A 25,921-nucleotide genomic window follows, 5' to 3' on the forward strand; every position below is an offset into this window, starting at 1 on the left:
GGGAGAGTCCAGGCGGGCGTGGAGGGTTCAGCCCGGCCGCCCGCAGGCCGCGTTCCCATCGGAGGGGGCAGGGCGCACTCACCCCGCCAGCAGCAGGCCGCCGGCGGCCTGCTGGCTCCGCCGCCACCGCCGAGCTCGCCATTCAGCGCGCCTCGTCTCCGCCCCAGTCCTGGGGGCTGAGCTGGGGAGAAGGGGCGGGCGCCCGCGAGCAGTGAATCACCGCCTCCGCCTGCCTCCGAGCCGCCGCCACCTTTCCATTCAGTCGCCCAACATGGCTGGAGTGCGGCGGAGGTGAGCCGACCGCCCCCTGCAGCTCCAGCCTCCTGAGCGCGAGCGCCGCGGCTGCAGCGGCGCCTCCGTTCTGCGGTGCAGAGGCCCAGGGAGCCGGCTGTCGCTCGCCGCCGGCATGTGGGGCGCCCCGGACGAGAGCTCGGTGCGGGTGGCTGTCAGGTAAGGACGGACGCGGCGAAGGGAGGGCTCGGGCTCGCTGAGAGGGTCTGCCCTGACCCGGGATCCCGGCCGCCGCGCTGCGGAGACCTAAGGAGCCGCCCCGCGGGGACCCGGGGGCTCTGGAAACCGAGCCCGCGGGTCCCCGCCGGCCTGGCGCGCGAGGCCGGGTGCTGGCCGGAAAACCTAGCGCCCTCGGCCCCCTGGCGTTTGCAGGTGACGGGCGGCTGCGCGGCGCCGCGTCCCCAGGGGCCCCCTCCGGGTCGCGCACCCCAGGAACAGTTACCTCAGGTCTGGCCGCCTTGGGCGATCGCCTGTCGGGCTTTGCCCAGAGGAGCTGCCTCTCTCCGGGGTTGTGGTGCGCTTCTTGTGTTTGTAACGTGACTGTCTTCACGGGTACCTGCAACTCCGGCCTTCGCAGGCAGGAGACAAAGCCTCGGCACAGCGCTGCCAGCCGCGGGGGTCTAGATCTCTGTGCAAATAAATGGGCGTCTTGTTAAGCACCGGCGGGGACTAGATAGCACCAGGGTGTGGGTGTTGAAGACATTTCTGGCGTTGCAAGGGATATTACATTTAAGGCAAAATTCACTGGTGATCAGTCTGTAGAAGGAAGACTCTTCAGTAAGTGGAAGGGTTACATGAGGGAGTGGTGAAAAAGAAACATCCTGAGGTTCATCAGTGTGGTTACAATACAAAATTACACATTCCCGAGTGTGAGTTTTTAAATGCTGGATACATCAAAATTGTAATTTGGTCAAGGACAGATACATGAGAATCGAACGTAATTAGGATTATTTTGATACGTATCGAGAAGCGGAGCTCATGGAAAATTGCAACATCATCACTGAAATATTAATGAAGGCTTCATGATAGAATAAGTGCGTTTCTTTTATAGCTTTGATACTTTACTGTGAATTCATTTCTCTTTATGTACACATGATAGGATTATAAAAATAATGTTTTCTCTGAGAAATTATTTTTAAAAATTCTCCACCCTTGTAGTCTTTCTGAAAAGCTGTTCTTATCCTATCATATCAGCATTTCAATAGTTATTTTAGTGACAAATCTTGTTAGTTATAGAAATGGTAGTTTTATATATACTTTGCATTTTAATCAATCTAAAGAATAAGATGAATTTCAAAGATATTTCTCATCCCTTTTACAGACCAGAAGATAACCACCCATGGAGGTGACATTTTTATGACTGTTTAGAATCACCTGTTATAAAACTTTTGAAGTTTTAATTTGGCCTCTCTGGTTATTTTGGGGCTATTTATTCAGTTGTTGGATTAGTTGCTTCTCCTGTTTACTGTTGCTATCTCTCTTTTGGCCTTTTAACACTTACTAGTGACTCTACCACCACAGAGGAAGGGGAAGGAAAAAGAGAGGAAACTCAATAAGAAGCAGTTTTGTTAATTAGCAGGTCTGGTCAAAGAAGGTGAAGAAGGAGCATGAAATAGTAATGAAAATTAAAAAATTGGCTATCAGAGAAAAAGCTGTTACAGAGTTAATATTTTTATCTGTGAATTCTGTAGAATATCATAGGGTAGTTTATTAACCATGTTGTTAAAACTGATGCTGCTTGCAACAGAGATGAACAGAGTAATGAATCACCCCAAAGTGATATTGACAGATAAATAACATATATTTGCTTTTGATATGCATATCAGCTTTTTAAAAAGGAAATATGTGTAGGTCTGTTTGTTGGAGAAAGGCTTTACAAAAACACGTTGTGAAGTAAGCCATGTTTTGAGGGTCTATTTTATTTTTATTAAATACATTGAATAGATTCACTGGTTAAACTTACTTTGCATAGGATAAGAATAGCTTAGATAGCACTTCTGTATTTATAAAGTATATGGACATTTATTTCCATTTACAACAGATATTTATTGAAATTAAGTTCTATCTCTTCTATCCTAATCTCTGAGCTAAAAAGAGAAATAATTATTGGACACACAGTATGTGCCAGAATCAGTGCTGTGTGTTAAGATGTTTTATATGCTATGAAATTGCATTTATCTCTCATAACAATCTTTGACTTAGGTCTGTTATTATTATGGCCATTTTACAGGTGAGACATAGAAGGATTAGGTGATCTTCCCCACTGGTAAGTGGCAGAAATAGCATTCTAACTCTAGACAGCTTGACTCTAGAGCTCAAATTCTTAACCATTAAATCTATACAGGTGAGAGGCAAGAACATCCTTTGCAAACCTTTACTTAGCTTAAGGTCACTTGCCTCTTCCTGGTTCTGAACTAGTTTAATTAAAAATGAATGACTTTGACAAGATTTTTATGCCTTATATTTCTAGAAAAGATAGAGCTCAGAAAGGGGAAACCTGAACTTACTTACCTAAACTGTCTTCCCGATTTTTAAATCTTTGCAGTGACCTCCAGTCTTTCCAGTTTGTGATAGACTTTATCAGCAGGGTAAATAAATCAAGACATAGACACAAATGATCAGAACACTTGATTAACTTTTGCCCTTCAATGAATGTAATAACAAGTAATAGAAAGTTGGCTCTACTTGTGTAAATGCAGTGTCCTAGAGGTCTTTGTGTTTTATCAGATATGGAGATTTACCAATGTGTTAAAGTTGATGACTGTATTTTAGGTTTCTCAAAATAAGTGCATGGGTCATATTATATGACCTTTGGAAAAAGAAGTTAAATAGAAAATTTCTTATTTCGAGAGAACATTTTAAATTCAATTTCTGAAAAATGCCTTTGGATAGAGTATATCTGAGATGTTGGTGGCGCTGGTGATAAAGAGCCTGCCTGTCAGTGCAGGAGACCTAAGACATACAGGTTCAATCCTTGGGTCAGGAAGATCCTCTGGAGAAGGAAATGGCAACCCACTCTAGTATTCTTGCCTGGGAAATCCCATGGACAGAGGAGCCTGGCGGGCTAGAGTCGGATATGACTGGAGCAACTTAGCACGCAGCATGGAGGTGTTCTGTAGGGTATCTTTCTTTCGTTGTGTAGATGTGGATTTAGAACCCCCCTCTGCCACTATGCAACCCCATGTGGGTATTGAACACTCAAATTATGATTAATGCTGTAACCAAACCAAACTTGGTTTCACTCTCCCACCACACAGCAAAGCCAATCTATTGACACAAGGTTGTGGTGAAGTAGAGGATAACTTATTGAAGGGTACCCACTGCGGGGCCAAGCAAGGAGAATGGGCAGCTCATGCTCAAACGATGCAAATTCCCTGATGGCTTTCAGGGAAGGGTGTTTAAGGGCAAGGTGAGGGACAGGGTCATAGGGTGCCAGATCAGCTTTTGGGTATCTTTCTGACTGGTTGGTGGTGAGGTAACAGGAGTTAACATTTTGGTTTTTCAGGAGTTAACACCATCAACCTTCTGGTTCCAACTGGTGTGGAGTCTACCTGCTTGTGGTCAGCATGAGGTTAACTTCTTCCACTTGGTGGGGGTTTTAGTATCTGTAAAACCACTCAGAAATGTGGCTCATAATATTATCTATAGCCTTTCTGGAGGAACTAATGGCCTTTGACTTAGTTTTAATACAAATAGAACTGTTAGTACTTTGTCTTGCTTGACTGTTTTCCTTTCTGTCTGCATTACTCTGATTAAATATGCTCTTAAGAACTTGGGGACAGCTGAAACTTTTCTGCAAACAAGAGCCTGGTGACATAGGGTGGGGTATGTCTGCCCCCAGGAAGGCGCTGAAGGGTTGGTTGGTTTCAATGCTACTGAGAAGCTAAATTTTAAATTTTATTTAATGTTAATTAAATTTAAAAACTGTCCATTTAGTTTTTGGAAAGCTTGTAGGTATGCCTGGAACGATGTAGTTATATGGACCTATTTTTTAACTGTAAAGTTGATCAAATCTAAATACTTATAAAGTATTTCTGATGGAAATTTAGTCTCCACATTGACGTATTTTCTGTGTAATATATATATATATTATTTTAAAGACAGTATGAGAAAATGAATGTAAATATATCAATGATCTTTATATTGATTAAATATTAAAATGATAGTATTTTTATATGTTGAGTTACATAAAATATTAAAATTATAATAATTTCATCTACTTTTCCTTTTTTAAAACGTGGCTACCAGAAATTTTAAAATTAAATATAATGTTGTTGCCATGATATTGCTATTGAATAGTGCTGCTCTACAGGTTTTTAAAAATGTGAGAAAGAGTATAGGAAAAAAATTGCTCACAAATATTATTCAGCCATAAAACGGAATGAAACTGCGTCATTCGCAGAGACATAAATGGATTAGAGGCTGTCATACAGAGTGAAGTAAGTCAGAAAAGAGGAAAACAGGTATCATATATTAATGCATATATGTGAAATCCAGAAAAATGGTATAGATAATCTTATTTGTAAAGCAGAAATAGAGACACAGATGTAGAGAACAAGTATATGGATACCAAGGGGTAGTTAGGGGGTGGGATGAATTGGGAAATTGGGATTGACATATACACACTGCTGTGTATAAAATAGATAACTAATGAGAACCTACGCTATAGATGGGGAACTGTACTCAGCGCTCTGTGGTGACCTAATTAGGGAAGGAAATCCCCGAAAGAGGGGATTTATACGTATGGCTGATTCACTTTGTTGTATAGCAGAAACTGATACAGCAGTGTAACGCAACTGGGCTCCAATAAAAAAGTGAAAAACCAAAAAAACTGTTCACAACCACCACGTCATAGATCTGGAATTTTCTGTAGATTAAGAAGATACCAAAATATTGAATGTCTGTTTTTAGAGTAGTTGTATATAAACACACACACGTATATATCTATGCACGTATATCCATGTACGATTTGATTTAACAGTAACATTTTTTCCCTCTGGGTTGCATAGGTATAGAAAGTTCTGGCTAATAGGTTGATGGTAACTGACTTCCTAGAAAAGGTAGTAAGCTGATAGATGCCGTCTACAAAAATGAGCAATGAGGTTTAGTGTATATTCTATTCTTATTACCTAAGTAGTATACTGAACTGAACCATTCAGTTAACATTTTGAGCTCAAACATTTTGAAGTCTAAATCTGGAACTTTATGAAGTGATGTGAAGGAAAGTACAGTGTTTTCGGCAGAGCACCTACTGTGGGGCCAGGCAAGAAGACTGGGCAGTTCATACTTTCCATGTCTGATGCTGATATAATATTTGAAACTTTCCCCCCAAGAATTCTAGCTTTCAAAATACAAGAGGAACTGAAAGAAAACGGGAGACACAGACAGGACCATTGTGTTTTCACGTCATTGTCTATGCGGTTGTGAGCTAAGAATTTTTGCTTAGCTTTGGCAGAGAACAGGACATATCCTTGACAGCAAGTTTGGATTAGTGTGTAATGTTGTTTAATTTGCTGTGTTTTTTACCTTACTACAGCATTTTTAAGAAGTGACATCGCTCAGCTAGCTTAAGTGCTGATTGGATTGTAAATGCTGTTTTGAGTCCATCACTGGCGCTGATTTGCAATGTGACCTCCCGGGCTTTTCTTTTTCCTCATGTTGAGGTATTAAGGGTTGTAAGACCTTCCCACATGCAATATATTAAATTTATGTTTTTCTGTTGTTAACCAAACTGTTGGCACTCGTGCTACCTCTTTATTGATAGGAAGGAACTATTTTAACATTTTAAACTTGACTTTCCCACAATATATTTATTGTAGGTACTGCTGGTACTTAAGAGGAAACTTTTTGGCTTTTGTGGTCTCTTTGTCCAATTCTGGCTGTAATACAAATATGCAATATTTTATTTAATATACATTAGAACCGTATGAGGTGGGCTGGACAGATATTATCCCTATCTTACAGATGAAAAAATGAGTCTCAAAGATACTAGGTGACCTGTTCAAGGTTTCTCAGCCATTAAATATCAGAAATGGAACTCAAACTCAGGCTTCTGGTATCCGTTTCTTTGTTCTTAAAAATATTTCCAAATGTTTTCAAAATATTTCACATATTAATGCAATAAGGATCTTTCAAGCTAAAACAATTTGAAATAATTTAATGTCTAAAGAACATAGAGACAGATAAGCAAGGCCTTTAGAAATATTTTATGGAAACAGATGGTTGTCTGCTGTTTGATCATTTGTTTATTCCTCCCTTCATGCATCAAAAATTTATTATGTTACCTACTATGTGCAGAACACTTTCCTACTACTGAGGACACAGAACATACAAGACAGACATGGTTCCCACTTTCATGGAGCTTAGACCAGGCAATGTGAGGCTCTTTTAGTGCACAATCTATGTTGAATCTAACATAAAACATATCAGTAGCACAAACCAGAAATTAGTTTAGTTTTATCTGTCCCTTATTTTCTTCAATAGCATTTTTTTAGTTCATACTTTCCTGAAGGACAGTAATTTAAGAAACAGAAATTGTGCCCCGCTTACAAGCACATGTCATACAAAATTTGGACTCCAGAGCCTGTGCATTAGAAAGATATTTCTATTTTTGTATGTGTGATATGTGTACCCTACTTGTATGTCTTTGCATTTGGATCATAAAATAAAGGAAATGAAACAGAGGAGACTAAAGAGCTTGTGGATGATGTGAGCTTAAAGTCAGTGAAATTGTTTATTTAAATATGAGTTGATACTTTTTCTTCAGATAAGGTTTATTAAGTTTATAGTGTGGGAGGCCTGATTGTTATTTGGAACTCCACAGAAGTTCAGATTTCATGTCTAATTATTACTACCCCTTGAGCTCTTACCCTCTTACCTGCTAATTAGTTAATATTTTGATGCATAATTATGGGTTTGTAAATGATGCACTAGAAATTCCAGTTTAGTGAAGCCATGAAAGCAGAAATTATCTTGGTAGTTAATTACATAATGTACCCAGTCTTCCAGTTCTCATCCATTTCTCCTCAAAGAAATGAACTTGAAATGTCCATTGTTATGGATAGTTTTCTCCAAGACATGTTAGAGCTCACCTATATGACCTTGACTTATAAATTGTTATTTTCTGTCAACATTAGATATGAAACTAAGTTTCAGATTTAGGAAGGAAGACACATCAGCGAGAATGCATGCTAGATGGTATCATTTGTATTTGGTGTGCCATTAAAATGATTTTATTAAAAATAAAATGGATGTTTGTTATTTTTAATGCTTCTCTCTGGAGAGCGGATTTGTGAATTCTGTCTTTGAACTTGGTTTCCCAGTGGATTAACTATTTAATCTTCTCAGGGTGTTAAAATAGTTTTCTCGTGGCTCAGGCTTTATTTGAAGCAAATGACACAGCCAATAGGACCATTTTGAAGAAATTCTAAAATTATTATGAGATAGTTCTTAATGTTTAAGAATTATATTTGAGATTCCTTTGCTTTGAAATTATTAGACATTTATATATTGAACATAACTTTTAGTACCTCTGTAATTATTGGATTTGAAGTAGATTTTAAAACTGAAAAGGTACCATGAAGCAACTAGCTGAATGAAGCCCCTTCAAGATAATTGAGGTAACAGAGACCCAGAGCAATTGAGGGAATTGCTTGAGGTCCCACGGCTATCAGCTCAGGTCTTCTGTTGACTGTTGCTTTGGATTTTTTAGGATTTCATGTTTTGCTGACAAACATTCCAGAAATATAATCAATTTGTATTTTGTAAACTACAGTTTTAATCCCTCAAGTGCCCTTTTAAAAGTTTAAATTTAACATTTAAATGAGTGCCCCCCCATCTCAGTGCCTTTTATTTTGGCTTTATGATTGCCTTAATTCTAGAAACTAGACCAATGATTCTAAGAAGGACCTCTCAAGAGTCAGAGAGAGAGGGATCCCTGGAGTAGAAATCCAGGTTATATTTTATGGTTCCTATTATATTAAAGTGTGAAAAAATGCCAACACTAGGTTATAAAAATTGTTAAAACAGACTGATTTCAGCATATGCATGTACCACATTAATGCTTTAACAACCACAGAAATACAATATCTGGGTAGCCTAATTTGGAAATAGTATTAATCATGTAAATAGAATTTGGTGAATGCTAGGCCTGGGACATGTGGCCTTCTCCTTTTGCCATCACCTTGGTTCTTAAATTTTTTCCCCTACCTCAATAGATTTGGCGGTTAGAGCACGTTCCATTAATAGTGACAACCTCACTGTCGGGGGGATGACTGGAGAGTGGGGAAGGAAGGAGATAGAGTAGGGTCAGTGTGGTGTATTTACTGGGATCTGAAATTGGAGCTGAGGTAGACATTTGAGTGGTTTAAAAATAAAACACTTTGAGAATTACTTTGCTAGAAGGTGGTTCTTAAACTTTTAAATAACATCAGTCTCTTCTATCCTTACTTTAGAAGGAGATAAAGGATGCAACACATTTTGGCCATACATTTGGCCTTGCATCCAAAAAATACCCTAAATCCCACCTCTGCTTGAAGTCTTTCTAGACTTTATGCAGGGAAATTTCTGCCTTCTGGGGCCTTATTTATTTATTTATCTGATTCTTTCTCTAAAATTCCAGTGTGAGAGGTATACACAATATGAGGATTTTCACTGTTTGACTTGAAATGTCCCCCAACCTGAGAGAATATCTGACATTTTTTAAAAAAAGATGCTAATATACTGACAGCACTGTTAGAACATTTGAAGGACATTGGATTTACTGAATTGAAACAAGGTGGTATTTGCATGACCAGATTTTAAATGAAGGCCATTCAGGATTTAATCTTAGGATCAATGTACTTGGGTGCTATATACCTCTATCTACTTCAATAAGAGCAAGAAAACCAAGAAGTTGTTGAAACTTGGGTGTAGCGAGGTGGGCATCATGAGCCCACCCAGGGGCTAAATCAAGGATATTTAAAGTTTATTCCCTACTCTTTGGATCTCTTAGTGTGTAGTAAAATTTTAGTTTTTGAGATTGGACTTTATTCTCAATTTTGGAGAGCTATGTCTGTCACTTAGACATCACAATATCAGTTCTTCTGAGTAGGATGGATGAATTATATTTTTACAGTAGATATTCACATTATTTGTCATAGCTTCACAGAATAGAGACCTTTTCTTTCAGCAAACAGGAACAAGGAGCCTTGGAGAGGGTCAAGCTATAGTAACTGTTATGAAGTGGTATGTTGAGCACATGGTGTACTAATAAGGCATGGGGCACCTTTTCTCTCAGTTATATTCTTTATAATCTTATTTACTTTTTTTAGATCAAAATTCATTCATTTATTAGATAATTATTGAATGTCTATTGTGCACTAGAATCACATAAGGTAGATTCATTAAGGCTGTTGGAAGCAATATGATATAATAGAATGAACTTTGGATATTTAGAAAACTGTTTTGGTCTTAACCAATGATAAACTTGGCTTTGTGTATAGATATCCACTTACTTCAGTGGACTTGGGAAAAGATCAGCAGAGACAACCATGTGAAAGCATTTGGAAAATAGTTTTTATACAAACACAGGCAATAATATTATTAGTGATGTATTATTAGTTGGATGTATAACCAACAATGAGTATATTGGCTATATTCCAAACTCTAGCAACTAGATTAGTCATTCTCATATGTAATCCATAACTTGAATTTGTGAAGTACATTATAGGTGTATCTGTTCTTTTGCTTATGAATATAGCAGAAATGTATATAAATAGTTAAAAACCTTCCTTTACAACAGTCGCCTAGTTTTCATTTTGTTTTTAACATGGAAACCACATATTGTCCTTCTCTAGTTTACCAAATTCCTTTTTATATAGTTTAGCATAATCTACCATTTTTAATCTTTCTTTTCCCACACAAGACTTTCAGTTGGCATGGTGTTTAGTATTTGTAAAGTTACAATTAATACAATATGCTTTGTGAGATTAACAATAATATTGTTGTATTTGCTGTTAGTTGCTTAACCTGCTGTAAGACACTGATGACTAAATTGGTTAATAATAATGTGAATTTTCCTTCTGAACTGACTTGCACCAGATTTTTGAAAATGTTGCTAATGCTTATTTTGCTTTCTCTCATCAACCTTGGCAGCAATACACTAAACCAAGCTGTGGATTAAAGAGCATCTTAAGAAGTAAACTAAGTAAGAAGACCTGCACTAATAATAACATAGAATTTTGAAAATAAATGTAAATTTTCTATATTTTTTTTCTCGTACCTAGAACTGATGGCCAGTGCTCCTGCTGAGTTCATTGACAGATCTAAATGAAAATTTAGCTGAAAGCATTTAAAAAAAAGCTAATACTTAGAAGCAGAAAATAGATCTTGCAGGCATAGTCCAGCTTCAAAATCAGCTTTTAATTTCATAAGTTATTTTTGTTTGATTTCTTTTCCTGTTAGTGAAATAATGTAATCAAATTAGAAAAAAATACCTGAGAAAAGATGAGAGAAGCAGTCAATTATAGGTTACCACCCTGTTATAATTACTACTAGTACTTTGGTATATTTATTTTTAATCTGTTTTCTTATGTGTACTTATATATTTTTAAAAATTGCTGCAGTGTGTGCATACTTTATAGCTTGATATTTACCACTTTATAGAGTAAAACAAGAATTTTTCCACTCAAGTAAGTGAAATTAGTGAAAGCCTCCTTTCTGTGATCGGGAAATGACCATTTTTGTTTTCTAACTGTGGTGTCCTTTTGACTCATGTGGGCTGCTTAGAACTGGAAGTCTAATTTTGTACCAGATTGAGTCTAATTTTGTACATGTGCTGCCAGTGATCAAGCCTGGGTCACTCTGGACCTTACTTAATTTCCATGTCACCTAGGCCTCTGGCCAGGCTAGTTGTCCAACCTTCTTTCTCCCTTAATCGATGCCAGCCTGGAGGCCCCAGTATGTTTTGAAAAAGATTTTACCTGAAATCAACAAACTGTGATTTTGGTAAGGGATTGACATGAAACACATAAACACAGATATACACACCCCTGCCCCCCAAAAAGATAAAATCTACTAGAAGTTGATGAATCTGGCCAATATAGTATAAAATATATTTATGTTCATAAACAAAATAAATTGATATTTGTTTTTTAATCTCAGTTGATGGAAAAGATTCTCAACTTGTCTTTATGATATGTTGGTCAAAAATGATACATTGGGAATTGTTAGGAAACTGAAGTTTTGAGTCCTCATTTGTGGTTCTCTTGAGTGTCATTTTGAAATGGAAAATTTTAGTCACACCTGAACTGTACCTGCCTTCACATCAATATGAAAATGTTTCTTGGCTTCTGCTGTGGCCATGTAACACGTGCACTGATGGACTGGCATCTCAATTTGGGTAAAGCTGTCCATAGACTGTGTGCTGAGCGAGGCCAGGCCACTTGTATGCACTCTGCAATTGCTCAGTATGGGACTAGCAAATCTAGGCGAATTGGCCATTGCTTTTTTTCATAGCAGATTTCTTGTCAATGAGATAGGGTAGGCAAGAAGAATAATGTTGAAGGGATCAAAGACACTGATTCTTGAAATCAAATAGCCGTTCTGGCTTCTGACAGCCCTGCATTGTAGTTTAAAAGCATCATAGCTCTGCGACAGCAGTGCTCTGTCATCACGGTATCCATCAAAGAACTTCTAAAAGCTGGTTTATCTCCAGTCTTCCTTCTGGATTTGCATTCTTTATTACCCCTTTACTCCATCCTTACCTTAATTTTATTTTCCTTTACAGCATGGCTTATTGAAAAGAGTTTGGATTTTAGTCACAAAGATTGGAGTTCAAAATTTTAGGACAGCCTTATTAACCTTTATGACTCTTATTTTTTCATCTGTAAAATGGAGCTAATACCTTCTTGATAAGACTATTAAGATTATATGACTGTTATAAATACCTTGCATTTAGAAGCACTTGGGAGATGTTCGATTCTTTATTCCTTTTTTAGTTATTGCTTCTTTCTTCCCTTCCTGCTGCCTCTCATCTCTCTGTGTGTGTATACACACATACACACACACACACCCCCATATCTTTAAATCTCGCTTTTTCCTCTTATGGATAAGACTTACAGTGACCAACCACAATTTCATTCTAATCACCTCAAGATTTGGATAATTTCTTTGGTGAGCTCTTGTTCTCCTTAGTTTCTCTATGAAATGGAGAAATAAGAATACTAATCTCATAAGATAGTGAGAATTAATTTGCATATTTATAAAGCACTCAATAATGCTTGGCATATAGTCATTTTGTGTGTGTGCTCACTTGGGTCTGACTCTTTGCAACTCCATGGACTGTAGCCCACTAGGCTCCTCTATCCATGGAATTTTCCAGGCAAGAATACTGGAGTGGGTTGCCACTTCCTTCTCCAGTGGCATATAGTAGGCCTTGATAAATGTCAGTTGTAGTCATTAACTTGCAAAAATTTATTTCTTTAGCAGGGATTCTTTTGAGTCTTTACTTGAGGCCCCTTTTTACAATGTCTTATGTCTGTTTCTAAAGACAAAGCGAAGGGATAATGGGGTATGGAAGAAATAGGAAGAGATTGGTAAAAGGGCACAAACTGAGTTGTAAGAAGAATAAGTCTTGAGACCTTAATATATAACATGGCAACTATAGTTGTTAACATTGTGTTGCATAATTGAACTTTGCTTGGAGAACTTAAATGTTCTTTTTTAAAAAATGGCAAATATGTGAGGTAATGATTGTGTGAATCGAAGGGAAACCCTTTCACATGTTTATATCAGGATCATCATAATGTAAACTTTAACTATCTTATGGTTTTGCTAATTATATCTCACTAAGGGCTTCCCCATGGCTCAGTGGTAAAGAATGCACCTGCAACGCAGGAGAGACGGAAACTCGGGTTTGATTCCTCGGTTGCGAAGATCTCCAGAGTAGGAAATGGCAAACCACTCCAGTAATTTTTCCCAGAAAATCCCATGGACAGAGAAAACCTGGCTGGCTACGGTCCAAGGGGCCTCAAAAGAGTCAGACATGACTGAGTGACTAAATAAAAGCAACAAAATATCTCAATAAAACTGTAAGAAAGGATGGTAATTGTACATTTATATTAAATAATATATGACCTCCATGTTATCACCTGATGTTATCAGCATTGTATTTATATGGTAAAATGAATACCATTGTTTGTCTTTATGAATGTATTGAGTTGTGAAAGTCAAGGCAGATCATTATGCTTTCTTGACCAGGTTGAATAATATATTTTCTTAATAATCTTGGTTCTCTTTTATAAATAAAGAATTACATTTCTTTCTTGTTTATCTTTAAGGACATGGGAATACTAATTGATTTCCAATTGCTCACCTGGTAAGGTGAGCTGACTGACACCTTAATCCTTAAACTCTTAAGTGTATTACTTGCTATATTGTTAAGAGTACTTATGCCAACAGAAGTTTTACTAAGTCCCCAAAAGTGATCAGAAATACAATGTCCTCAGTTCACATGTACATAGGCATACATGCTCATACACATGGTCACATGCGTGACCATATACGTATACACACATACATACACACTCACTTTATAAATGATCTCTAGGAAAACGTCTCACTATTTCCATGCCTAATGTGAGGTAATTGAAAGATTTGGGATGACAGAGTTTCCTTGCTAACTTAAAAAGACATTGGCTTAATTTTAGCCTTCCATTTTTAGTAATTTATAAGATGTTATTTTGCAAATTTTTAGTTTAATTACTGTGATTAAAGAAGAAATAAAATCAATCTGTGACTTTTTTTCTAAGGACCTTATTCAAAAACCAGGTCTTCAATTTTTATATAATGCTAGCTGCTGAAACCTTTGACTAGATGGCTAGTTTGGTTTGCATTGAAAAACAGGTTTCTGAGTGATACAGAATCAACAAACCAAGTCAGAAATGTAAATGATCTTGAAAATAAGTTTCACTTTTAGAAATGAACCTATTTAGAAAACAAATTTGATTGAACTGGTAAAATAAATACCTTTTGTGTCCTTCACAAATTGGTTTACTGTGAAATAAAAGCTTCCCTAATAGCTCAGTTGGTAAAAAAGATAAAACAGTGTGATGACAAATTGAATTTTAAAAATATGCAATAGAAAGTTAAGTGAGTGCTCACTTCGGTAGCACATATACTAAAATTGGAATGATACAGAGAAGATTAGCATGGCCCCTGCGCAAGGATGACATGCAAATTCATGAAGCGTTCCATATTTTTATTGGAAATAAAAGCAAAAATAAACAAATGGAACCTAATGAAACTTAAAAGCTTTTGCACAACAAAGGAAGCTATAAGCAAGGTGAAAAGACAGACTTCAGAATGGGAGAAAATAATAGCAAATGAAGCAACAGACAAAGGATTAATCTCAAAAATATACAAGAAACTCTTGCAGCTCAATTGCAGAAAAATAAATGACCCAATCAAAAAGTGGGCCAAAGATCTAAACAGACATTTCTCCAAAGAAGACATACAGATGGCTAACAAACACATGAAAAGATGCTCAACATCACTCATTATCAGAGAAATGCAAATCAAAACCACAATGAGGTACCATTACACGCCAGTCAGGATGGCTGCTATCCAAAAGTCTACAAGAAATAAATGCTGGAGAGGGTGTGGAGAAAAGGGAACCCTCTTACACTGTTGGTGGGAATGCAAACTAGTACAGCCGCTATGGAGAACAGTGTGGAGATTCCTTAAAAAACTGGAAATAGAACTGCCGTATGACCCAGCAATCCCACTCCTGGGCATACACACCGAAGAAACCAGATCTGAAAGAGACACGTGTACCCCAATGTTCATCACAGCACTGTTTTAATAGCCAGGACATGGAAGCAACGTGGATGCCCATCAGCAGACGAATGGATGAGGAAGCTGTGGTACATATACACCATGGAATATTACTCAGCCATTAAAAAGAATACATTTGAATCAGTTCTAATGAGATGGATGAAACTGGAGCCCATTATACAGAGTGAAGTAAGCCAGAAAGATAAAGACCAATACAGTATACTAACACATATATATGGAATTTAGAAAGATGGTAACGATAACCCTATATGCAAGACAGAAAAAGAGACACAGATGTATAGAACAGACTTTTGGACTCTATGGGAGAAGGCGAGGGTGGGATGATCTGAGAGAATAGCATTGAAACATATATATTATCAAGTGTGAAACAGATCGCCAGCCCAGGTTGGATGCATGAGACAAGTGCTCAGGGCTGGTGTACTGGGAAGACCCAGAGGGATGGGATGGAGAGGGAGGTGGGAGGGGGAATCAGGATGGGGACACATGTAAATCCATGGCTGATTCATGTAGTGTATGGCAAAAACCACTGCAATATTGTAAAGTAATTAGCCTCCAACTAATAAAAATAAATAGAAAAAAAAAGTTAAGTGAACCATTGAAGATGACTTAAGACTGCCTTAGCACTTAAGACTAGTCCTATTTGCTGTGTTTGACAAGCAGAAAATACTCCAAATATAAATTATCAAAATAATAAACATAGCAGTAGGGATAATGTAACTGAGGTTGAGTATTCTGCAAAATCATCAGGTAGAGTCCCTGCCCTTGCTTATATGTTTGTTCTCTGTACATTCTGATAGGAACCTTGCTCTCTATTTTATGTGAAAAAAGAAATGCAGTAACAGGAACTTCTGTTCCTAAAAGTAGTCATCTTTGTGCCTTTTTTTGACTGTCAAATATGGTTATTTGCATATTTCATAATTTTGCTTTTATGATTGAATCTTTTAAAATGAACTTCGGTGAAGAAAGTAATGCTTTTGGAGTTTGAGTTCAGATCTCCTTTTTTCCACTGACTCACTTTTAGGTGGCAGTAATATAAAAGTAATCCTGTGGAAAAATAATATGATGTCTCTCTATGACTCAATTTCATCTATGTATAAAGTGGTTTATACTTCCACTATATACATTACAGCCTCTTTGTAAAGTATAGATAGTAAAAGCGTAAAAAGAAGGCTATTACTCTAAGCTCATTGTAAGTAGAACAGAAGTTACTTAAGTAAGTATATTTTTGTATCTAAAATGGAGGAATAAAAGTGTGTTTGTGAGGGTAATTAATAGTTCTCATTCCTGACCATTTTAATTCAATTTGACCAAGTAAATTCAATGTATCTCAGTTTAGTCCTATTCAATTTATTAGTTATTGCACCCCTATAATTAAGTACACTAAAAACACTTTGCTAGGCACTGGGAAATGCAAGATGAATCAGATGTGGAATTTGCCCTTGAGAAACTTAGTTCAGTTGGGTTATAGGATGATTTTCCCATGAAACGTGCCAACAATTAAGTTTAAACACTTTACATTCAAGTTATTAGAGTGGTACACCTCTATAGACATTGTGATCACATTAGCATACTTTCTAACTCAGAAAAATGACTCTTTATTTTCCAAAATAGCAACATAAAGTCTTAATAATCTGTCCCATGACATCTAATCGTTCTACTCTCCTAATCTTTAACATAGCCATGTTCATCTATTTGCTTATTTTCCCTCTGTTACTTATCCTTTCTCATCTTTCCTAATTTTCATGCTCATTCCATTAAAAAATCCCTTTCCATAAATTTCATCCTATTTTCATAGATATTAATTGCAAAAATTTATTGACAACAGCTCATTTGCACATAAAAAGACTTGAATACATGCACATCTGTTCACACTCACACATAAACACACATTTTTTTCGTGTATAATTAATAACTGATTCACTCAGAGTGGCTAGTTTGGATCTGAGTGAGGCAGGAAGCTGCTATGGAAAGTTTCCTAAAACATTTCACTTCTAAGGATAGTGTGAATAAAATTTAAAAATCCCTTCGTTAACTGTTAATCTTTTCACTTCATCAGTCCTAGTGTCCTGTGGGTGATAGGCTCTGTTTGTTTTTTTTTTTTCCAGGGAACTGATGATCTGTGTTATATTTCAAGACTCAAGGACTCAAGCCCTTTGGGAATTTAATATTGGTGGAGTTACAGACTTCCAGATGTCCCTGACAGATATTATAGTCTTACTTCTGGTAGATGTATCTTTCGTAGTAGCCAGCTCTTGTTATAAGGACCTGACCAAAGCAGGTTCCTATGAGGAGAATGGGCTTTGACATCAAGAGATGTGTTTGAACTTGACTTCTTTCCTGTTTTTTTTTAATTGATTAATTTATTTTAATTGGAGGCTAATTACTTTACAATATTGTAGTGGTAGTGTTGTCTTTCCTAGTTTTTAACTTTGGGTGAATTGTTTGAGCTGCCTGAACCTCAGTTTCCTCATCTGTAAAATATATATACTCATGTTAATAGAATTATTTTTCTCTAAGGATTCCTCTCTTGCTGATTTCTACTGTGTATACATATGTAAGTCTAACATATGGAACATGATAGTTTGCTTTGTAAATACAATTGATCCTTGAACAACACCAAGGTTGGAGGCACCAACCTTCCCCTCCATGCAGTCAGAAATCCTCATATAACTTTACAGTCAACCCTTCCATGTGTGATTCTGCATCCATGGATTCAACTGATCTTGCATTGTTTAGTACAGTAGTACATGTTTATTTAAAAAAAAATAAGTGAGTTGACAGGCGTAGTTAAAACCTTTGTTATTCAAGGGTCAAGTGTAGTATTTTAGTGATTTGGGTTCATAGCTCTTCTTCCTTAAATGGATCTTGAATTATTTAAAGCAGGGGTATTTTTTATTTCTATTTTTTTGTCCTTTTCTGTGAAATGCTTAACCCATCATTAGACATGTCAGTGCATGCTCAGTTGTTCAGTATTGCCCGACTTGTGACCACATGAACTACAGCCATCAGACTCCTCTGTCCATGGAATTTTCCAAGCCAGAATACTGGAGCAGGTTGCATTTCCTACTCCAGGGGACGTTCCTGACCCCAGGCATGTCAGACCTGGCCCTCAGTACCAGAGAAGAAAAATATAGTCTACTCCCGATTACTATGGAGACTTTAGTCAGTCTAGAAATATTTGACTGCCATTGATGTTCCAGAGGGAGAAGGCAATGGCACCCCACTCCAGTCCTCTTGCCTGGAAAATCCCATGGACGGAGGAGCCTGGTGAGCTGTGGTCCATGGGGTCGCTAAGAGTGGGACACAACTGAGAGTCTTCACTTTCACTTTTCACTTTAATGCGTTGGAGAAGGAAATGGCAACCCACTCCAGTGTTCTTGCCTGGAGAATCCCAGGGACGGCAGAGCCTGGTGGGCTGCCGTCTATGGGGTCTCACAGAGTCGGACACGACTGAAGCGACTTAGCAGCAGCAGCAGCAGCAGATGTTCCAGAAAGTGTGTTGGGTGTGGAGGATATAGATATAAGACAAGTGTTTCTACTTTCAAGAAGTTAACATTGGGTGAGGACAGAGACAATAAACATAAAAAAAAAAAAAATAACTTCAGATGTTGATAAGTGCTGTGGAGAAGATGAGACATGAAAAATAAGCTGATATGGTTAGTGGAATCGTAAGAAGAGCAGGATAGCCAGATACAGTAAATGAAAAAGAAGATGGAAATAATGACAGAGATATAGGCAGGAGCCAGACTGTTTAGGGCCTTGTAGTCTAGAATGGAAATTTTGGACTTAATTTTAGTGAGAAGGCTTTAGAAAGCTTTAAGTGGAGATATGACTTACATTTTAGAAAGATAACTTGTTATATAGAAGATGGACTGTGTTATAAGAGTTAAAAATAGAGGTGGAAGATCAGTGAGAATGCTGTTATTTTGTTCCAGGAGAAAGATGGAAGCAGCTTGGACTAAATAAGAGCAGTACAGGTGGTAAACAGTAGATCTGAGGTATATTTTGGAGATAGAACTGTTAGGGTTTGCTGATAAAGAGTGCAAGGGAAAGAGAAAAATCAAGTAAATTGTTTAGATGGGTGGTATAAGAAAAAGAGGAGATATTTGTAGGAGTGAAGCCCTTGGGAAGGAGACTAGGGATGAGATTAAGGAGAAAAAGTTGAGAGAGTGGCCTTAAATAGAAGCAGTGACACTTCTATTGTAACAGAAAAACCTCCCAGAATCTGTGGGTATAGATGAAATATAGTTTGGATCTGGAAGCATGAAGATGAAGATGGAGGAGGTCTCTTCTGACTGCATCATCTTCTTCTTCTTTTTTTTTTTTTTAACGAAAATGAAACTGGTTTTAAGGAGGCCAGAGAATTGTGAGATAAAATTGTTGGGTGTATTACCTAAGGGATTTGAGTTTGCTAAGAGTGCTGAAAGAAGTAGTGGTGATAGAAGTAGCTGATAGAGTGGCCCATAAGGAGATCAGTGGATGAGGCAGTGTGGCAAAGAGCAGCTTGTAGCTAGATCTGACTACAGGTGCTTCCGAGAAGATGGGATCTTTGGAAGAGGGACAATAGATTGGAAACTGCACTCAGGAGCAAGAAGAAGCCTCACCTCCAGGCAGTGTCTTACACATACATGACGTGAAAGAAAAAATAGCCTTACTTGGGAGCACTTCAGTAAGAGCCACTTCCTTGGGAGGAACATGTAAGGTTTAAGTTGAGAGTACAGGTGAGTTTTCTAATAAAAATAAATGAATTGTCAAACACTCATTATGTGGCAGAAGCAAATGTTCTAAACTCTAAATACACATTAACTCACATAAACCTAATGATAATCTTATAGGTACTATTATTAATTCCACTTTATGAATGAGGAAATTGAGAATTTAAGCAATTTGCCTGTGGTCACACAGCTGTAAGTGACAAGGCTGGTCAACTTGGTTTCAGCCAGTGAAAATGAAGTGAAAGTGACAGTGAAAGTCACTTTGTGGTGTCCAACTCTTTGCGAACCTGTGGACTGTACAGTCCATGGAATTCTCCAGGCCAGAATATAGAAGTGGGTAGCCTTTCTCTTCTCCAGGGATCTTCCAACCCAGGGATCAAACCCAGGTCTCCTGCATTGCAGGTGGGTTCTTTACCAGCTGAGCCCCAAGGGAAGCCCAAAAATACTGGAGTGGGTAGCCTATCTCTTCTCCAGCAGGTCTTCCTGACCCAGGAATTGAACCGGGATCTCTGCATTGCAGGCGGATTCTTTACCAGCTGAGCTATCAGGGAAGCCCTTGTTCCAGGCTTAATGACTGGTCTATACTGTTGCCAATGGATTGTAATTTCTAACATAGCATTTAGAAAGGAAGTGAGGGATAGATGGTGGAACCAAATTAGAAGCTATGCAAGGTAGTATTGAATGAGCATTTTTATACGAAGGATGGTTTGGAAAGCTTGGACTTCTGATGGCTAGTTTGGTGAACAGGGGTTTGATGAGCTTTTTCTATATTTTGGACCAAAGAGCAATTTGAAGATCTTAGATGGCTGGTGTTCCTGGGGGCTGGTAGAAAGTGAGTAATGAAAATTTTGAGTTAGCCGGTGACACCACTGAGAGGAGGTAGAAGGGCAATTGATTATATTCTGGTAGCAGTGGTCTGCCATGTTATTGTCTTGTGGAGAGCTCACTTGACAATGTTGGGTGAACACAATATGGACTAGTTTATCTTCCTGGCCCTGAACTTCAAGCTTTGCTATGTTTCTCATCATCTGATATTATTAAAGCAACTGCTTTTGGCTGCAAGATTCAGAACAGTACTAATGGCACTGAAAAGAAGATAGAAGTTGATTTTGACTGTAATAGTAAAAATGTTCACATTTTCCCACAAAGTTACTTGCAAGCAGTTTTAATAGTGTATTTTTTCTGATTATAGAAAGTATTTTCTGTTCATTTTAGAAAATTTATAAGTTTCACTATCCTGATGAGAACATATGTCTACTTATTATATTTTAGCATGTGCTGTGCTTAGTCGCTCAGCCGTGTCCGACTCTTTGCAGCTGCATGGACTGCAGCCCGCCAGGTTCCCCTGTCCATTGGAGTCTCCAGGCAAGAATACTGGAGGGTGTTGCCCTGCCCTCCTCCAGGGCATCTTCCCAACTTGGGCATCCAACCCAGGTCCCCGCATTGCAGGGAGCCACCCTTACCATCGGAGCCACCAGAAAACCCATATTTTAAAATATAGTCTCATATTATTTATATAAGATAAGAAAATTATATTTTATTGCATATATAGTTTTTCATCTTTTTTTTTTTTTCACTTCACAGTTTTCAATTTCCTGCTTGACCTTTTGAGGGATGCTCTATCTCCTTTTCTCTTCCATCCTCCTCATATACCTATAGCCTGTGACACTGAATGTCCATTTGCCTTGGTGATAGTCAACTTTCCTTGGCAGAATTCCTGTGAAAATGGCTTATTGTTTGGCTCCTCTTGTTTTTGTCCACTTGAGCAATGAGAAATATCACGTATCTGTAACTTGTTAAATAGCAGATGTGGAACATGTTTACTCAATTACTACCCTCCATTGTTTTTTTCTTTGACCTCCTATCTTCAGACTTTTCCAGGTATTTATATATAACAGTACCTAGATTCCAAATGACATACATTAGATTTTCCCAGGAATTCTCTCATCCCTCCTCTCTGAGTGCTCCTGGACACTCTGAGATGAGCCTGAACTTTGTGATATGGGCATTTTAGATGGGATACTCTGCATTCTGCAGAAGTGAAATGCTACAGTCCCCCTCTTATAGCTCTGTAAGTAAAGAAAACCTTGGACCACTCACTCACTTGTTTTGAGAGAGGAGAAAAATTTTGCCTTACTATACTTTGGAAAGGAAAAGAGAAAACGCTGTTCTCTATATCTGTGAATTCTCTTCAAAGTATCTCCACCATGGATCTTGAACCTTATCTTAAATAACCTGAAGATAAGAAGTTAGGACTGATAGTTGATGGGCTGGTTTGGTCAACTCTTCATAAATGCTGTAGGGATACGTCTAGAAACTTTTCTTGAGGCTTGTAGTTGAAATTATGAGACAACAAGAAAAATTCCATTCTTTGTTGTAACTGCTAGCATTTTGTTACATGAATTAGTGGAGTGATATAGTAAGTATTGCTGGTCAGTGTATCTCCTTCACAAAGGAGCTCCACTCAGCTCCCAAGGGAGTGGTGAAAAAGAGGAGCTGTTTATACTACAGGAATGAAAGTTAGAAGACCTAGGGCTCAACCCTGCTTCCCCAGTAACTAGATGAGTTACGTTAGGCAAAACACATATTTTTTTGTTACATTAGGCAAATCACATATTTTCTCTTGGTCTTATATTTAAAATGAACATTAGACTAGATTTCCTCCAAGATTCTGTCTGTCTTTAAAATTGATGAGTCAGTTTTCAAAACATTCCTACTACTATACCACTCTAGGAACTTGTCAACAGATTATCCATGGATGTGGGACTTTCAGAACAGAGCCATTACCATCCTATCCCAATATCATACCATCTCCAAGACATTTCATACCATCACCATATCATACCGTACCATCCAATTACCATAGCATGCCGTACCATAACATTGGATTACCTTATCGTTACCATAATGTGTGAAATACCAGGCTGGATGAATCACAAGCTGAAATCAAGATTGCTGGGAGAAATATCTGTAATATCAGATATTCAGATGACACCATCCTAATGGCAGAAAGTGAAGAGGAACTAAAGAGCCTCTTGATGAAGGTGATAGAGGAGAGTGAAAAAGTTGGCTTAAAACTCACCATTGAAAAAACTAAGATCATGGCATCCCATCCCATCACTTCATGGTAGAAAGATGGGGAAGCAATGGAAACAATGACAGACTTTGTTTTCTTGGGCTCCAAAGTCACTACCGATGGTGACTGCAGCCATGAAATTTAAAGCCATTTGCTCCTTGGAAGAAAAACTATGACAAACCTAGACAGTGTATTAAAAAGCAGAGACATCACTATGCCAACAAAGGTCTGTATCATTAAAGCTATGGTTTTGTACAGATGTGAGAGTTGGACCATAAAGGATAAGCACTGAAGAATTGATTCTTTCGAACTGTGGTGCTGGAGAAGACACTTGAGAGTCCCTTGGACTGCAAGATCAAACCAGTCAGCCCTAAAGGGAATCAACCCTGAATATTTATAGGAAGGACTGATGCTGAAGCTGAAGTTCCAATACTTTGGCCACTGGATGCAAAGAGCCGACTTATTGGAAAAGACCCTGATTCTGGGAAAGGTTTAGGGCAGGAGGAGAAGCGGGGCAGGGGAGGCGGGGCAGAGGATGAGATGGGTGGGTGGCATCAGCGATTCAATGGACATCAGTTTTAGCAAACTCTGGGAGCTGAAGGGCAAGCAAGCCAGGTGTGCTACAGTCCACGGGGTCACAGAGTCAGACACGACTGAGTGACTGAACAACCACCACACCATACTATGTCATACTGTACCATACCATAGCATGCTATATACCACACTGTCTCTATCACACCATATCATTACTGTTACCATATCTTACTATTCCTTTTCTTTCTTTCCCTTTTCATTAATTTATTTTGTAATTAATTGGTTCATTTAACAGATACTATTCTATTTACTCATATGAATCCATTCATTGCATTGATTTCACATACAAGGTAGATAATGTATCTTTTCTCTAAAGAGAGGAGAAAATAACCACAATTTAAAAGGGTAGTTGAGCAAATAGCAAATAAAGTAACAGAAATAGATTCTAAGTATGTTTCTGATACATAGTAGCTCCTTGAAAAGTATTAAGGGCAATTAAGCCAGTTGAACATGTCCTTAGTTCCACTGTTTGTACCATACTATTGCTAAATTCTTGGTGATTCCCAGGCATTCAAAGTGCTTTATTAATAAAATATACTTATGAAATATCATCATCATAGATACTAAGCAATTAGTTCTTATTTCAGAACCAGGCCTTTCTTTTACTTATTGCTTGTTAATTCTCACTGATGCTACTGTAAATACTTGTAAATACTCATCAGTCATTGAAGAACATTGGCTTTGGTTGAAGCCATTGAAGAATTAAATGGCTTTGGTTCATAATTTTTGTTGCTTCTGTAATTTTCCAGTATTTCCAAATGCCCTCATGTTTATGTGTTCAGGTCAGGTATTATAAGATAGGGTCAACAGACAATGAACTTAATAGAATATCCCCAGGAAACCGTATATTGTTTTTATGTATCAGATATCTAAGTTAAGAGAAGAAGCAATTGCACTGTTGGAGATTGATCAACTTTATATGCTATGCCTTTCATTACTTAATGTGTCACTTCGTGTATGTATGTTATCCCTAGAATTACTAACTAGGTGGTCCTCAAAACTATTACTAATCATCTTTATCCAGATATATATTAGACCTTACAAAGCCAGTGTTTTCTGGATGGTATTCTGTCTAGTTACACTTTGCTCATTCAAATGATAGAATTAGGCATTGCACAGAAGGGGCACCTAGTTGAATTCCCACCAGTGTAATCGAGGTGGTAGAACCCTTGTCATTCCATATTCGTGTTTAGATGTGTTGTTTTCATTGTCTTATATACACCATTTTTTTCCATCCCTTTGGCACCAACCTAGTGTTCAGGTTTTAAATTACATAATGGCTGTGTGATTACAGTGGTGTTTTGATTAATGATGTAGACCAGTATGATATAAGCATTCTGAAGAGCAGACCTTCCTTCCATGATGCTCTGACCATCAAATCTAGAGTTATTAAGGATTATTTTGTTGGCTGTAACCTTTCCAGAAGCAAACAGATGACAAGATGAAGGAAACAATACCTTTTTCTTGTTTCACTGCATTTGCAAAGTAATATGAAGAAGCATCACTGCAGCTTCCCTTTATAAGTTAAAAAACGACCAGCTGAGGAGGCTAACTAAGATGGTGGAGGAGTAGGAAGTCATGGACTTCATCTCTTTCCACAAATGCATCAAGAACACATTTACAGATGGAACAGTTCTCACAGAACACCAACTAAACACTAGCAGAAGATGTTGGACACTGGAAAGGACAAGAAAGATCCCCACATATCTGAGTAGGATGAAAGAAAGAAGGAAAAAAGAGGGAAGGAAATGAGATGGGATCTGTGTCCTGTTTAAATTATGTAATGATAGTATGATTACACTGGTGTGGACCAGTATGATATGACCATTCTGAAGAGCAGACCTTCCTTCCATGATGCTCTGACCATCAGGGAAGTTGAAGCAGAGGAGAGGTTCCTGCAGCTGGGGAAGCCTTCTCACCAGCAGAGGATTGGTTGGGACAGAAGGAGAGCATCTGAGGCTGTCAGAGGAGTGTGAAACAGCTGGTCTCTGGCAGATAGGACAGAGTGAGACTTGCACAGATGGTCTGTGCCTCAGCCCTGCCTGTCCCAGACTGGGACGTGTGTCTGCCAGTGTACATGGAGGCTGAGAGCTGGAATATGGGGATTGAATAGTAAGCCCGGGAAGAAGACTGCTGTTGGCTATGAGGAGATAGCCAGAGGGGATGGGAGGGAGGAAATCTGCAACTGGGAATGCTCGTGGAGGAAATCCAGACTGCCTCAGAAGCAGGGTGCTCCTGTTGAGTGGCACACAGGGATGGGGCCACCATTGTAGACTCTTTCTCCCCACTCACTGGACACCTGCCCTTCCAGGTGCTAAGAAAAACCCCAGCAAGCGCTGACCTCACTCCTGCTCCCAGGCACTAGGAAAGGCTCCCATTAGTGCTGGACCTCTCGTGCTTGTGGCCTGTG

The 25,921-nt window shown here is 38.3% G+C and overlaps 1 protein-coding gene and 1 non-coding gene across 15 annotated transcripts in view; both read left to right on the plus strand.

Moving 5' to 3' along the window:
* Positions 1 to 274: 274 nt before the first annotated feature.
* Positions 275 to 25,921, plus strand: part of KIF21A (kinesin family member 21A) — a 174,268-nt gene continuing 148,621 nt past the window's right edge. For 8 of the 14 annotated variants that reach the window (XM_070454574.1, XM_070454576.1, XM_070454577.1 and 5 more), the window contains exon 1: positions 276 to 450. In XM_070454574.1, coding sequence (XP_070310675.1) covers positions 407 to 450 — 44 coding nt within the window. In that variant the 5' untranslated portion in view covers positions 276 to 406. Of the gene's footprint in view, positions 451 to 25,921 lie in introns of all 14 variants that reach the window. The other 6 variants (XM_070454587.1, XM_070454579.1, XM_070454580.1 and 3 more) reach the window with 2 other exon arrangements.
* On the plus strand, positions 14,426 to 14,532 carry LOC139030982 (U6 spliceosomal RNA). Its single transcript, XR_011483412.1, has one exon. It is a non-coding gene; the product is annotated as a U6 spliceosomal RNA (small nuclear RNA).

The sequence above is a fragment of the Odocoileus virginianus genome, chromosome 24 (genome assembly GCF_023699985.2).
Source record: "Odocoileus virginianus isolate 20LAN1187 ecotype Illinois chromosome 24, Ovbor_1.2, whole genome shotgun sequence".
Taxonomy (NCBI): domain Eukaryota; kingdom Metazoa; phylum Chordata; class Mammalia; order Artiodactyla; family Cervidae; genus Odocoileus; species Odocoileus virginianus.